This window comes from Odocoileus virginianus, chromosome 3 (assembly GCF_023699985.2).
Source record: "Odocoileus virginianus isolate 20LAN1187 ecotype Illinois chromosome 3, Ovbor_1.2, whole genome shotgun sequence".
NCBI lineage: Eukaryota > Metazoa > Chordata > Mammalia > Artiodactyla > Cervidae > Odocoileus > Odocoileus virginianus.
The window spans coordinates 84,806,554-84,823,179 of NC_069676.1; the positions used below are offsets into that span (position 1 = coordinate 84,806,554).

The 16,626-nt window shown below is 39.0% G+C and overlaps 1 protein-coding gene across 1 annotated transcript in view; it reads left to right on the forward strand.

Annotated features, from left to right (window-relative positions):
* The window catches only part of ADGRV1 (adhesion G protein-coupled receptor V1), a 544,484-nt gene that overhangs the window by 177,736 nt on the left and 350,122 nt on the right, over positions 1–16,626 (forward strand). Inside the window, exons 60-70 of the mRNA XM_070465812.1 lie at positions 1,005–1,122; positions 3,000–3,123; positions 4,906–5,044; positions 5,215–5,400; positions 5,658–5,890; positions 7,577–7,725; positions 9,242–9,443; positions 9,963–10,182; positions 12,462–12,701; positions 14,148–14,297; positions 15,323–15,796. Coding sequence (XP_070321913.1) covers positions 1,005–1,122; positions 3,000–3,123; positions 4,906–5,044; positions 5,215–5,400; positions 5,658–5,890; positions 7,577–7,725; positions 9,242–9,443; positions 9,963–10,182; positions 12,462–12,701; positions 14,148–14,297; positions 15,323–15,796 — 2,235 coding nt within the window. The remainder of the gene's footprint in view (positions 1–1,004; positions 1,123–2,999; positions 3,124–4,905; positions 5,045–5,214; positions 5,401–5,657; positions 5,891–7,576; positions 7,726–9,241; positions 9,444–9,962; positions 10,183–12,461; positions 12,702–14,147; positions 14,298–15,322; positions 15,797–16,626) is intronic.

Genomic DNA, 16,626 nt, shown 5'->3' on the forward strand with positions numbered 1-16,626 from the left:
CTGAAGAAGGAGAATCTAGAGTGAAGAGATTAAAATAATACTTTTAATAAATAAAAATCTCAAAAGATGATTGCAGAACTAAGATTCTTATTGTTTAGTCTCAAAGTCATGTCCAAATCTTTTGCGACCCCTTGGACTGTAGCCCGCCCGGCTCCTCTGTCCATGGGATTTTCCACTCAAGAATACCAGAGTGGGTTGCCATTCCCTTCTCCAGGGGATCTTTACAACCCAGGGATGGAATCTGCATCTCCTGCACTGGCAGGCGACTTCTTTACCACTGAGCCACCAGGGAAGCCTGTAAAACTGAGATAAGAAGAAATAAACAGCAGAATTCAAACTGTGGAAAACTGTTTAGTGATGCGTGGGAAAAACTGGACTTTTTTCAGTCAGCATCGGAGACCTTAAAGATAAAAATGATTTCTGTCATGGTTACATCGCAAAGTATTAAGCTTGCTGTCTTCTGTGTATTTGCTTTTCCTTGTTCTTTCTCTTCCAGTCTGTACTGAAAACTTACCATATGTTCCAAGAAATTACTGAGCTAAGTGTAAGACCAGAGAGGGAAGGAATAATATGAGCTCTCTTGAGATCAACACCTGCGAAAGGAACAGGAAGGAAGCAGGAGTGGGTAGAAAGCAAGTAGCAGAAACGGGTAGTAGGCAGATAACCCTTGCAAGTATTCAACCTCTCACTGTGATTTATTTACGTCATACTGTGACCATTTAACTCAAGTGAGTCAACTTTCAGTGGTTGAAAATTTTCAGTAAATTTGAAAGTTGTGTTAAAAATTTCCCCCTTCTTCCTGTTGAGAATCTTAATGGGATTTTTGCTCAGAGCTAATTTTTATGTAATAATTATTTCTGGAAGAAACCCGTAATTCTAAAGGGTTTAAAGAAAGGCACCTTGAAAAAGTGCTTATGAACTTAAATATCATTCTGCTGATGAGAATATTCAAAACTTAAGTTTGGCCACTCTGAAAACACGTGTTATCCTCTCATTTGGTGTAGACTGAGTCCCAGAAGACCATTGTGTTGCATGCACTTCAGGACGCCACGTTGGAGGAGGACAGGCATTTCACCATTCAGCTGCTCTCAGTTGATGAGGTAGAAATATCTCCAGTAAAAGGTAAGAGACAGTGACGTGTTTGGAAATGAAAAAGTAGTTTTTTTGAAAAATGTGACCAAATAATCAGTAATTACAATGATGGGTAGTGTTTGTTTTTACAATTCATAAAATGTCTGTTAAAACATGAGGATGTTATTTCCTACTTGAATAACAGCTAAGGACTTTTTAAAGGTAAAATTATAATACACAGTATTGTTAGGGTCACACGCCAAGGTTTTCATACTACATAGCTGTGTGATTTTAAAAAAATAAATTAAGATGTTTATTTTAGTACTGTTCATAAAGTAAAGTATGAAAGCTTCCTAAATGACCGAACAGCAGGGGACTGGTTAAATTTAACAGAATACTCTGTAGGTATTCAAAAAACGTGGCAGAAAAAGCCTTACTTGCATCAAAATTAAGAACATTTAATTACATGGATAATTCTTGAGTTCATAAAACTGGCTTTATAACAACGTGTTCAGTGTAATCCCACTTTTGTCATGTGCATGTCATAAACATTAGGAATTACTTACTTGAAATGTTGATAGTGGTTTTTGAGTATCTGTATTTTCTACACATACTTAAAATGACCACCGTTACTTTTGTAATAAGATGTTATTTTAAAACTTAGCCTGTTATTATGTCTCTTTTAGCCTATCTATACCTGTTTTCATCATAAAATAACTGCTTAGATATTTCGACCGTTCAGAAACAGGCATCATAATTCTCATTTGCCTGTGGTCCATGTGAAAATTTGTTTCTTACATCTGGAGAAAGAGGATTAATGGTGCTAAAATGGTTTCATTATGTAATTCCCATAAAAAATGGCACAGCAACATTGCTATGAAAGCTTAGTTCCTGTTGCATGAAGAACTTCATCCTGTGCAAGGGTTTGTGGCCAAAGAAGCAGAATTCTGTGGCCAAGGAAATTCTTAGAATTGTAGAGAGTATCATATACTGTCACCCCGGATGTTACCTAGGGTAGTTAATCTTTTTGCATTTTTATCCAGAGTACTTTCCTTCGGGCATTTGAGTCAATCATATCTTTGCGTTATATTCTTACGTAAATCTTAAGTCAGCTAGCTCAGTTATTTACATTGTGTTAAACAGCAGAGTTGATGTTTCTATGGACTAACTAGATGCAAGGACAAGAGTATACCAGTGGATCAAGGTAAATCATTTGTTAACATAAAAAAAAATCATAATATATTCCTAACTGTGACATACTTACACTTGATAAACCACTGTTGGTGCTATTAATCCATTGTCTTAGAGAATGATAGTGTAATAATCCAGTCCTTTGTTTCTTGAAACTCTAATGTGTGGTTCTGGAAACAAGTTCATTTAAGTTACTACCAGATTATGATATGAATACTCAAATTACTTGACATGATTTTTATTTCCACACTTGTAGGAATACTTGACACATTTTATAAATATTTAGAAGCAAATGGTTGTCAGAAAACTAAAAATAAAAATGGGTCCCCAAGAATTCTTGCTTTTGCTGCATAGCTAACAGATATAGCCATCTAACCACAGAGCCAATCGCAGGGAACTGCAGAATGGTTACTGCAGAAGTGCATTAATGCATGGGGTAGAATGCAATCCCATACTTGCTGGTCATGGGAGTGGTATTGGAAGTACTGCCCACTTTATCCCTTTCATTAAAATGTGATCATGGGCAAGTCATATGCCTTACTGTCTTCAATGCCTCTGTGTGCTTACACGTCTTTGTTGGTAAAATGAGGATAATATTAATTCCTAACTTACATGCTTATCATGAGGATTAACTCACAGGATTCATATATGTAAATCCCTTAGACATTGCCAGGTGTGTATTAAGTGAATACATGTGTTTTCTACATGAGTGGTATTATGTATCATCTTGAATTCAGGTAGTGCATCAATAATCATTCGAGGAGATAAGGGATCATCTGGAGAAGTTGGGATAGCTCCATCATCTAGGCATGTCCTCATTGGAGAACCTTCAGCAAAATATAATGGTACTGCCATCATCAGGTAAGGGCTTCATGATTTTTATTGCCCAGGTGAGAATTTTGAAGTTGTATGTAATTAGCATTTTTATGCCCTAAATACATTGTTCTCAGTGCAGACATATTCTTCTTATAAATTGGTACAATCCTGGGGTGAGAACACATTTTTGATAAACACTGAAGGTATGTTTTGACCTGTCTTAATGTCAAATCTGAGGTTTGTGGTCTTTAGATGATTTGCAGAGCCCATGACGAGGAAAGCATATTGAGCAACGTCAGGAGATCTATGCTCTCAGCCCTGTTTTGTCACTTATGCCATAAAATAGGAGCTACTTGTGTATCTGAGCTACAAAATCATTCCTTAAAAAATCATCTGAATCAAAGATTTTAAGATGTTCTAAAATTAGGACCTGTTATGTAACTAAGATATTCCCAGGTGGTGCAGCGGTAAAGAATCCTGCCTGCCAACTCAACAGACACGGGAGATGGCAGGTTAGATCCCTGGGTTGGGAAGATTCTCTGGAGAAGAAAATGTCAACCCACTCTACTATTCTTGCCTGGAAAATCCCATGAACAGAGGAGCCTGGTGGGCTATATCCAAGGGGTCTCAAAAAATATGGACACAAATTAGCAACTAAACAAAAATAACAACATTATGATCATAGGCAATTTTGTTTATTATGAATTCTCTCATGAGGGGTGGGATAGCAACTATCAATAAAGTAGCTGGATTTATGTTAAAACTTTTGTCTTTTTGGTTGTTTTTGCAGTAGCATTGCATGTATGAAGTGTTTCCTGTTCTTTAGTCTGAGCTTTATATTTTGTGTAGTACGTGAGGAATCTATACATACATTTTTTTAAAAAATTCCCTTTCAGCTTTATACTTTTAGTGTTCAGCTTTTGCCGGTATTGTTGTCAAGTAAATTAAGTTCAGTATTTTGGGTGTTACTGTCTTAGGATTATATGACTTTCATTTGCTTTATAGTTGATAGATAAGGTTGTTTACATGCAAATAATGTTCTTAAAATAATGCCATTTGCAACAACATGGATGGACCTAGATTGTCATACTGAGTGAAGTAAGTCAGACAGAGAAATTTAAATATCATGATACCGCTTATATGTGGAATCTAAAAAAGGGTACAAAGGAACTTATCTACAGAACAGAAATAGACCCACAGGTGGATAAAACAAACTTATAATTACCAGAGGGTAGGGTGGGGGAGGAATAAATTGGGAAACTGAAATTGATATATACCCACTACTATATATGTAAAATGGGGCTTCCCAGTGGCTCAAATAGTAAAGAGTCTGCCTGCAATACAAGAGATCTTGGCTTGAGCCTTGGGTCTGGAAGATCCTCTGGAGAAGGGAATGGCACCCCACTCCAGTGTTCTTGCCTGGAGAATCCCATGGACAGAGGAGCCTGGTGGGCTACAGTCCATGGGGTCGCAGAGAGTAGGACAGGACCGAACAGCTGACACTTTGACACTTTGGTATGTAAAACAATAACTAACAAGAGCCTACTGTATTGCACACGGAACTCTACGCCTACTCTGTAAAGACCTGTGTGGGCAAAGAATCTAAAAAAGAGTGAATATATGCACGTGTATAACTGATTCAGTTTACCGTACACCTGGAACTAAGCCAGTGGTATAAATGAACTGTGCTCTAATACCAGGTTTTAAACAAATGCATAATGTTCTGGAAATAAATGGAAATTGTTTATTGTTGAAGGACTAAGCAGATATCTAGGGAAAGCTCTTTCAATAAAAATGTATTGGAATATACATTTTACCTTGTTGTAGCCTTATTCGTGGCCCAGCGATTGCCCGGGAGGTCACCGTGTCCTGGCGGATAGTCCCTCCCTCCTTGGAGGAATTTGCCGAAACATCGGGAAAGCTGACGATGCGAGACGGGCAGTCTGCGGCCGCTGTGGTGATCCAGGTATCACGGGTACTGACTGCTCTCACGCCCTTTGCCGTGAGTGTGCATCCGTGTGGTTGGGGGCGGGGGGCGGCAGGCTTAATATCACAGCCTGCTGTTGCTGATGTGATGTTTATTTTTCGCTAAATGTTCAGATTCTGCTGCGAATGGCTGTTTCTGTTCGTCTCTAGGTTCTGAGCGATGACCTTCCCGAGGAAAAGCGCTTCTATGAGTTTCAGCTCACTGCGGTCAGCGAGGGCGGAGTGTTGAGCGAGGCTGGCACCACCGCCAACATCACCGTGGCGGCCAGTGACTTTCCCTACGGCCGGTTCGCCTTTTCTCAAGAGCAGCTGCGAGTGGCCGAGGACGTACAAAAGGTGCGCGAAGTGCTCTTTCTCTTTCGTATCACGAGCGGTCTTTAAAAGGTGTGTCTACGTTCACATTCTCAAGTTTTCAAGCTGATTTCATGTGCTCCTGCTGTCGTTTTCATGTCGACTTTATACATATATTTTTAATCAATTTGCATAGAACTTCCAGGTAATCCTGGTAAGCAAAATTAGAGACGCTCAGAATTCAGTCTGGCGTGGTAGAGTACTCACCCAAACCAAGTGAAAAAACACTGCTTGTCGCGCAGGTGAACCTCACAGTCGCCCGATCGGGTGGGTCCCTCGGCCGCGTGAGGCTCTGCGTGGAGGCCGTGAGCGGGACGGCCGCGGCGGGCAAGGACTTCCTGCCCCCTCCCGCGCAGCTCCTGTTCGAAGCCGGAGAGACGGTGAAGAGCGTGCACATTGAAATCCTTGATGACAGCCTTCCGGAAGGTCCAGAAGAGTTTTCCCTCGTGCTGACGGAGGTGGAACTCCTGGGAAGGTAAAGTGAAAGAGAGAATTAGGAAAAAGAGAGAAAGGATGAGTCAGCGCTGGGCTGTGCAGGGATTAATTCTAAGCTCTAAGATGGTCTGCCCCGGCTTTTTCTCACATTCGTGTGACACTGGGACGGGACGTGGTGGCGAAGCCTCTTAATTATACTACGTTGTAAAATATGACTTTTTCTCTTGAAAGTTGAAAGTGTGCGTTTCCATTGTGTGAAGTCACTCTGAGTAGCAAGAGAATTGAACACAGCGTTAGCTGGTAGTAATTGGTGAGAAAAGAGAGGAGCTGTTCTCTAAGTCAAAGGTCAGCTGGCAGCGGATTCTGGTTCCCCCTTCTCTTGTCTCTACACCACAGAAGGGGCTGGACTGAGAGATTTCTTTCCTTGGTCTCTCCGAAGACTGTTTTATCTTTTTTGTGGATGAATGAGGTAGATATTTGCCCAATGGCATTTTTAAAGCAGGAGAAGAATTTTTGAGTCAGAGATAGTTGGGATTCATTGAAGATCAAGAATTAACCCTGTTAAGACTCTCTTGTTTTCTGATTTAGTGGGAGCGACTTGATTAACAGGGTGGGGAACAAGTGTTCCATGATGAAATGGATGAAATACTCGGAGGTTGTGTGGCAGAAGGAGCACCTCAGCACGTCTGGCTCACGCATAACCTTCAACTGGAATCCTGTTTGCATTTAGATAGTTCTTAGAGGAAGTTTACTTGTGCATGCAACGAAAATGTTTTTGCATTGGTGATATTAATGCCATTTTTTAAAGCTTTCTTCTAACTAAAATATTTCACTGAAGGAGGCAGAGTGTATATTATTCCCCTGGGAAAAATTAGCTGTGAGCTCACAAACCCTTCAAATCTTCAATTGCCGGAAATGAGTCTGTGTCTGATGATGGGAATGAATTTGTCCTGTATTAAATGTGTTAAAACATGAGCTGATCAGTTTTAATTAATTGAGTGAACTTTGATAAGCATAGCACATTATGTGTGATATTATATCTGTGTTTTTAACTAAGTAGGGCTTGAAGCATTTGTCCTCATTGTTATCCTTTAAAAAACCCAGTTCCTACTTAAGCTTAATTCTAAGGAAGTAATGTTTTCTTCCAGATACGTTTCCAGGCTTACTTTGATCTGAAAAGGAAAGTTCAGTATAAACCCAATTTTCCTAGTTTCTAGAAAACTTATTGCCTTGGTATTAAGTTATGGTAAGCAGCTAAGCCATAATCCTTCTCAGACTGTTGATAACAGTTTATCTTAATATTTAATGCCCAATTTTCTAATTTTACCTTATATATAATCATGTTGATGAGCTTTCAAAGCTAGGTAGGTTAAAAATACTAGGTAAATAGAATTTAGAAATTGAAGGACTAAAGTGGTTTAGTGTATGTTCAGCAGTACCTTCCCAGCCCCAGAAGTTCATTTTCCAACTTCTTCCCAATTTCCTTATAATTTTATTATCCTCCCATGGCCTAAGTTTAGTAACATTGTATTAGTTTTGATTTTATCCAGGCAGTAATAACTGAGAGCAGTGCAGAAATCTATTTCAAACATCATTTCAGAAAAGAAAGGTATTTTCGTGTTGAGCTTCATGACTCAATTACAGGAGCTAGTAGGACCCTTCTTCAATTTATGCTAAGCAATTATGTACTCAGTTTATTTTATTTTATTTTTTATGACTTTGCAAGAGGGTATGATTTTACCATCCAAGAAAATGGACTTCAAATAGACCAACCTCCTGAAATAGGAAACATCTCCATTGTCCGAATTATCATAATGAAAAATGATAATGCAGAGGGAATCATTGAATTTGACCCAAGGTATACCACCTTTGAAGGTAGGTTCAGTAACCTTACTTACAAGTTTAGCACCAATTCTGAATCAGAGTACCTGAGCATGACATTATCAGTTTGAATTCCTACATGCATTTTCTTGGTTTGGGATGTGTGTGTACATGTGCATGTTTACATATATACTTTGTATTTATTTATGCCTTTATGTGTTTATATTTGTATTCATTTTTAGAACATATTTTGAGTTACCTTCGGACATTCTTGACTCTCACTTGTGTATGACAAAATGGAATGGTTAGGAATAAGGCATTTAGAGAAATTATGTTTAATTTTAGGATTATTAAAATGTTTATATTTTGAAGAGTTTTATGAGTGTAGTTCTAATTTATGCAGTGCTTAATTTCCTTTGCAATTAAAAATCAGTGAATATTCATTTTCTAATGAATAATCACCTTTGAAACATTTTACTGGACTGCAGGCACAGATAGTATCTGGACTCCCAATCATGCTTTCTTCAAACAGTTCCTAATAGCAGCTTGCCTTCTGTGGCCAATTCTCCCCTCATGTAGAAGTGGAATGTGGAATATATGGTTATACACCCTGTACATCCTCCTGGGTAGAAGTAGTTGGCTGCCTTTCTGTTTTTGTTGAAAGGCAGAATATGAATATACCTTTCAAAATAAACATTTTTTCTTATTATTGCAATCAGTTTATCACCTTCATCGCCTCTGTCAAATTCTTTTGTTATCTGCCATTTTAAAGTTCATCAGAAATCACTTTAGGAGTGATTTATTATTGGCTTCATGGGTAGCATCATAGAAGACATAATCATTTTGCAAACTTCAACCTACAGCAAGTAGAAGTCAGGCTGCATTTTTATACCAAGAAAAAAATGGGGTCTTTTTTCTGTTCTCTGTTTGATTCACTGTCTTTGGGAAGATTTGCACAATGCATAGTGATAATTACAATGTGAGTTCAGTACTACTTAGCCGTGGCTATTATGAGCTCTATTAAATGATATTTTAATATACTGATATTAGTATAGCTGAAGAAGAAATAAACTTTTGAATAGAATTCTTAAGTTGAAATCAAACATCGAGGATATATGTTCAGATTTACAAGTAGAAGCAGAAAAATGTAATAGAATCACACTTATATCTGGACTTTTAAAACACTCATATGATATAACTAAAATATACCTTATTTTTTAATGTTACCAGTGTTTCAATTAAATATGCACAAACAATCCAGAATGGTTTCCTTTGAGTACATTACACATGTTTTAAGTGTTTTTTGTGTTCGTCTACCATTATCTACCAGTTTGTCTACCAGTAAGGGTTATTTACTCGTATGTGGCACACAGAGGTAGAATGCCTTCGCTGATAAAAAGTAAGTTGTGACGTGTCCACTAATGGTTCTTCAAAGCGAGAAACGAACTGCAGAAAAATTGAGTGCTTGCATCGTCCTGTTATATTTAATTGTCATGTTTGATTTAACTGAGCCATATTAAAGTCAGTTTCTTTGGTTGGCATACTAATTCATTGCACATTCCTGTTCCAGTGGAGGAAGACACAGGGACGATCATGATTCCCGTGCAGAGACTTCATGGCACTTACGGCCGTGTGACCGCTGATTTCATCTCTCAGAGCTCCTCTGCAGTTCCTGGTGGTGTCGATTATGTTCTGCATGGTAGTTCAGTCACCTTTCAGCATGGGCAGAACTTAAGTTTTATAAATGTTTCCATCATTGATGACGATGAAAGGTAATACTGTTTCCTATGTAACATGCACATATGTAAATCATGAATATTGTGTTCCAGTCCTTACCTGTGTTTTGCCCTGAAAATAGAATTTTTGATTATAGTTGTGCCCATGGAGAAATGAGTGAGGAACTCTAGTGGGTGGGGTGCAGGGGTAGGGAAAAAGGGAATGAGAGACCACAGTGATTATGTGTCACTTTTTCTCAAATAGAAGAAGAAATACTGATTTTTGTTCGTCTAGATTGAAAAGTCTACAGTCAGAATGTGGAAACATCCTGAAAATCACTTCTTTAATTCATTAAGCAATTAAAAAGAGGGGAAGAAAGTCTAATAACTTGCAGGTTATGTAATATTGAAGTTGATCATTTCATGCTTCTAGCTGAGCACCCTCTCCTTAGCGCTTGGTGTGTGACTACTGCGCCTTGAATATGTATGACCAATTTGGCAAATGACTAGTTATTTGGGTTTTAGAAGCATTTTATTATGTTTAGACTCACAGAATTGCTCCTTCTTGCTATGCAGTGAATTTGAGGAGCCCATTGAAATTATGCTCATTGGAGCTACTGGCGGAGCGGTCCTTGGGCGCCATCTAGTGTGCAGAATCACGATTGCCAAGAGTGACTCTCCTTTTGGGGTAGTAAGATTTCTCAATCAAAGCAGAGTTTCTGTTCCTAATCCCAGTTCCACAATGATTTTACCCTTGATGCTGGAGCGGGCTGGAGGACTCTTGGGAGAGATTCAGGTAGAGTTATTTTTTTCCCCATGATTTTTAAAATAATTTTGATTGATAGTTATGGTGTTGGATTTTCTTATTTCTCAAATATGTTCATTTATTCACAGTCAATAATATTTATTAATTACCAAGTAGATGTAAAGCAGTTTCCAAATCCTATGAAATACATAAAAATGTATGAGGCATACCGCTGCCTTCAGGGAACTCTTGAGAGAAAGTTAACAATTAAATGAAGGGTTCTGGTAAAACTCATTACATCAGCAAGTATATTTGTTGAGTACTTTCCATGTGCCAGACCCTGTCATAGTCCCTGAGAACGCACAGGTTAGGAGGACACAGTTCGTCCCTGTTCTCTTAGAATTTTCAAACAATAAGCAAACAAATTGCTATAAACTTCCATCTTAGAACTGCTTTTGCTGCATCCCGTAGGTTTTGGATCACTGTGTTTTTGCTGTGGTTTGTTTCTCGGTATTTTTTAATCTCCTCTTTGATTTCTTCAGTGATCCATTGGTTGTCTAGTAACACATTGTTTCCTGCTGGCTACCCTTGATTAATGGTGAGGGTGTGATATTTAAGCTGAAAGAGGTGCTCATGTAATCGTTAGGGGCTGAGCGTTTGCGCAGAGGGACTAGATAGTGCAGACCTACAGACCTGGTATGCTTGAGGTGTGAAGAGATCCAGGCGGAGGGTGGGCTTGGAAATGAAGGGCTAACAGCCCAGGTTAGATCATAGGGGCCTGTAGGTGTTTGACCACAGAGAACTTTCTAAAATCAGATTGGAGATGAGTCGAAGTGCCAATAGGACGCCATCAGAGAGTTTTAAGCAAAGGAGTGATATCAATGTCACCGGGTCGTCGGCTCACTTAGAACTGCGAAGGAAATGGGTTGTCCAAAAGCCAGAGTAGGAGCAGGGAGGGGAATTAGAAGGGTGTTGCCCTCTAGAGCCCACAGCGGAGCTAACAATGGCTCCGACAGGGAGAGAGGTACAGATGGCCAGGCGTGAACAGAGGTTGAGTGTATTTTGGAGGAGAAATACACGAGGGCTGGTGGAGCCTGAGGGACATAGAGGAATAAAGGTTAACCTAGAAATTTTAGAGGAGCAACTGGTTACATCGTAGTGCTGTTTATTAAGATGTCGAAGCTTGGGGGAAAAGTCAGAGTTCTGCTTTGGCATTGTTGATTTGGGATAGCGGCAGGACAGCCCAGTGCAAGGGTCAAAACACCGATCTGGAAGGTGGTGACATACTTGGAGGCATTTGAAACCCTGAGGCCCGAGGAGTGTAGACAGGGATGGAAAAGATACAGACCCAAGTCCTGGGCTCCCAGCATTTATGGATTGGAGGAAGGAGAACCAGCCAAGAAGACTGAGATGTAGAGAAGGAAAATTAGGATGACTTGTGCCATATAAGTATCACGTAAGCCAAGGAAGATGGGATGCAGTGTTTCCAGAGAAAGAAGTGGTCAGCTGTGTCTCACGCCGATCAAAGATGAAAGAAGCAAAGACAAGTGTCCAGTTTTCTTTCTTTATGGATGTGAGAAGTATATAATTTTAAATTACAGAAACTTTAAATGATTCCCTTGTTTCAACATAAAAATTCTGTTTCTTATAACTCTGATCATTTCTGTTCCTCTTATACTAGGAATTTATTTAAGTGTACTTGTTGCTGCATACCCAATGGACTTTTCACATGATTCAGATAGGTTTTGATGAACAGAACCTGTGCACTAGCAAGACAGTTTGTACTTGTATATATCAAAGTTTGCATGTGTGCTCAATTGCTCAGTCATGTCGGATTCTGTGACCCCATGGACTGTAGCCCACCAGGCTCCTCTGTCCACGGGATTCTCCAGGCAAGAATACTGGAGTGGGTTGCCTTTCCCTTCTCCAGGGGTCTTCCCAACCCAGGGATTGAACCTGGATCTCCTGCTTTGGCAGGCAGATTCTTTACTACTGAGCCACCTGGAAAGCCCTAAAAAGTTTATATTACTCTGTTTAGAGTATGTACTTTTGTATTTTTGTTATCCTGTGATGATGACAAATGACCAGGTATTCAGAGTTTTCATTACATGTTAGATATTGTTGTTCATGAAAATGGATATTCTCTAGATTACATAGTTTATGTTTGTAAAGATTATTTTAAACAACATGAGTTGATAACATAGGGCTTTGTGGGAGATACTCTAGAATAACTTTCACATGTATGTATATATTTTCAATACTGCCTATCTTGCAAAGAAATTCTTTGTTTAAAGCTGATTGTTTTCTTTAAAAAAACAAACACCCTGCAGGTGAACTGGGAGATAGTAGGACCCAATTCTCAGGAAGCCTTACCGCCACAGAACCGAGACATTGCAGACCCAGTGAGCGGGTCTTTCTCTTTTGGAGATGGGGAAGGTGGAGTGAGAAGCATCATTCTGGTAATCTATCCACATGATGACATTGAAATTGAAAAGACTTTCATTATTAAACTTAAGCTTGTGAGAGGAGAAGCTCAATTAGACTCCACAGCTAAAGATGTTACATTAACAGTAAGTCTGACTGTATTTTTCCCACAAAATTTCAGCTTTAAAGGATCTTTCGGAAAATGTGCCTACATTTGTTGAAACTCTACGGGCTTATGATGAATTAAAAGTCATAAAACCCAATGAAGTGATAGTAATTCCTGTGGGTCAGATGTTGTGATTGTTGCGTTAGTTTATTACGTAGGCTGATTATTGGTAATTCTTTAAGATACTGAGAAATAGATATTTTACACTTTTTGAGAAAATTTGATGCTTTGGGGAGATTTGGCACTTTTCGAGAGGAGGCATTTGTTGCATCATAAACATTGGATATCTTTGCTGTTAAAGGGCATCAGAGTTCACAGGTAGTCACAAGTCAGACTGTTGAAAGGAAGAATGGTACTTTTTCAGTTAGTACAGTGATGGTGTGAGTCAGATCCAGATACAACTTATTTGGTATGAATCACCCAGTCCATTGGGGCAGAAAGTCCTGGAGACCAAGGTTACGGAAAAAAAGGTAGAGAGATGCACCTTTTTCTAAGTTTGGAAAAGCCTCTTTTATATGGGGTCTGTATAAGTCAGATGTCCCCAGAGAACTGGAACTGTTAATGTTGGGAAACAGATATGAAGAAAGAGAGACATTTTGTAAGAAATTATATCCCATGACTGTGGGGGCTGGCAAGTCAGAATACATAAAACAGGTGGAAGGAATCCATAAAGCAGAATCCATAAAGCAGGCAGGAAGCTCAGGAATGAAATGAAGTTGCCTTCTTGAGTTTGAATTTCGTGGCGCAGGCCAGCAGGCTGGAAATGCAAGCAGGATTCCTAAATTGTGGTCTTGAGGCAGAATTCCTTTTTCTCCGGGAAGCCTCAGTGTTTGCTCTTTAAAGCTTTTATCTCATTGGATGAGGTCCATCCACATTATTGAGAATAGTTTTATTGCCTTCGTCAGCTGGTTGTCAGTTTTAACCACATCTACAAAATGTCATTACAGCAACATCTGGAAGGAATTTGAGCAAACAGTTGGGCACTTTAGCCTAGTCAGGCTGACACATAAAATTAACCCTCACAGGGCCATCATCTCCCTCCATATTATCAATATAAATACATCATAACCAGTAGAAAGAGGTTGGCTAAACTTAGCTGGTTAAATGAAGCAAACATGAGGTGAGTAAAGCTCATTCAGGCTTTGAAGTTCTATCCTTTTGAGGTTCTACAAATTGTCATATTTTAAACACTTATTCCCATTATCCTTGGGGAATAAGAACTTTCTTGCTTTAGGTAACAGTCAGAGAAATGAAGGTTTTTAAAAGTTGCACAGCCAGATAGAATCGTACCCAAGTGTCGTTATTGTGTTTCTTCCATTCCCTCAGTTTATCTTGTACACACACAACATATCAGCGTACTGGTACTTTGCAGACTGTAATTTCATCAGCAGTTGTTACATACGTCTTCACTTTGCTCTGTTTCTAGATAGAGAAGTTTGGTGATCCTAATGGAGTGATTCAGTTTGCACCCGAGTCTTTGTCTGAGGAGACCTATTTGGAGCCATCAGCTCTGGAAGGGCCCCTGATCATTACCTTCTTTGTCAAAAGAATCAAGGGTGTATCAGGAGAGATTATGGTACCGTTTTCCTTTGGATTTTTAAGCAGAGTAATCGTTTGACTGACGGTTGTGGTTGAGAAGAACAGAGAAACTGCGTGTTCTGGAGAATTCAAGTTTTTGATAAACTGAAGTGACATGAATTTTCACACAGGCCGAGAAGGTTCACTGAGGCCCCTTTGGGCTACCGGCACCAACCTCTGCTGTCTCTTTAAATATTCAGTTACAGTTATGTTAAAAAGATCTTTCTCATATTTAATCAAATAATATGACTGAACTGTTTTCTTGTTTGCTATAATGTGTAATTTCTTATTTGCTATATAATGTGAAGCTTTTTCCTGCTTAACAGGACTATCCATGATTTTTACAAATTGCTTAATATATTCTTTATTCTCAATATCATTGAGATGCCCTTTTAAATTATCTAGATATTCACTGAACAGATCAAGTTTATTTGTTTGCTAGCTAAATTTATTTTGTGAAATCTCTCTATAAACTTAGCTTTTCCCCTGTATTGGAGATTAGTTGTTACTTTTCTTCAGGTGAAACTTTATGGAGGTAAAAAATGTTTGGAAAATAAATTTTTTAGAGGTTTTTTCTTTGGAGAAATTCTTAATTTTTTAAAATCTTAGATATCCTCTTTTTATTAAAAACAAACAGAAACAAATTCCAATGTAAATATCAGATTATCTACTTGTTTTTTACCCTCAAATATGGTCTTGGTTCACTGTTGAATGCACTTGTGGAACTGATATATTTTAAAGTTAATTTGTTTCTCTTTATCTTGTCAAATTTTATACTACTTTAGAAGCAGGTGAAATGACATTTTGTTATCCTGTCCTGCAAATGGCATACAATAGCATCAAAGAGTTAAGACAGTTTCTGGATTACTTAAATAGTGATACTTGGAGAATTTAAATTTGAATATATTGATGCACGCTTGTTGATGCAAACTTTTATATATAATTGAGGTAAATGAATTTAAAGGATTTTGATTAAATACACTGTGTTATATAACTTTGTTGATTTTCTTCCTTTTGTTTTAGGTTTACTGGGAATTAACTAGTGAGTTTGATATTACCGGAGACTTTCATTCTACAAAAGGAATTTTCACCATTGCCGATGGAGAAAGTGAGGCCAGCTTTGATGTTCATTTGCTGCCAGATGATACTCCTGAGATAGAGGAAGTGTATGTGCTCCAGCTTGTTTCAGTGAAGGGAGGAGCAAAGCTGGACACAGAAAAATGCATCATTCGGTTCTCTGTTTCTGCAAATGACGACCCACATGGAATATTTGCCCTGTATTCAGATCACCAGTCCATACTTATCGGGCAGAACCTTCGTAGGTTCATCCAAATTAATGTAACCCGACTTGCAGGCACATTTGGAGATGTGGCTGTCAGATATCGAATCTCATCTGACTCTAAGGAGCAGTCTGTTGTTACAGAAAAGGCAGAGAGGCAGCTGGTGGTCAGAGATGGTACCAGATATAAAGTGGACTCAGTGCCAGTCCAGAGTCAGGTTTGTAGCCTCTTTTTCGTTTTCCCAGTCATTCCGAAAGACTCCTTCAAGAAAACCCTTGTTAATCTCATGATCAGTTTAAAATCTAATTTAGACATTTAAATGGAACCGTGGAAGATGCCTTAGAAAATGCATCGTAATTTTTGAATAATACATATACTGAGGTATTTGCAGCTTGTAAGTAAATAAGTTATTTTATCCTGGAGATAAAATATTCTTGTCTAGATAGTAGAAGGCAGTTATTTAGTCCTTCAGAATTCCAGGAATTGTTCCAAGTGCTGCACACACTCATATTACACACACATGTCCTCACTGAATGCTTATTGAGGGGGAGATTTTTGTAGGCTTCCTTGTGCTCCTACCTGGAGAAGGAAATGGTAACCCACTCCAGTATTCTTGCCTGGAGAATTCTATGGACAGAGGAGCCTGGTGGGCTACAGTCCATGAGGTCACAAAGAGTCAGACACGACTGAGTGACAGACACTTGTGCTCTTACCAAAGGGCAGTGCAGTGAGGGACGGGTATGTGTCTCCTGGGGTTTGACGGGGCTATGGGGTATCGCTTGAAAATCTGCCACCCACAAAGCCAGCTATGGTTTTTTTTGTTAATGAGGAGAGAGGACAGCAGATGTTCTGCCAACATATCAGGTGAGAGCGACAGGAACCAAGTCGGTACCCAGCAATCTTTCTCACTCAGCCGCAGAGAGTGATTTGAGGGACTGTTTGTCTGAATCCTTCCAGGAGGTACCTAGTGTTGTTCCATATGCATGGGAGTGAAGTTCATTTACTTCACACATGGGATGCATTGCCGCAGTGGGGGTTGCTATTTCA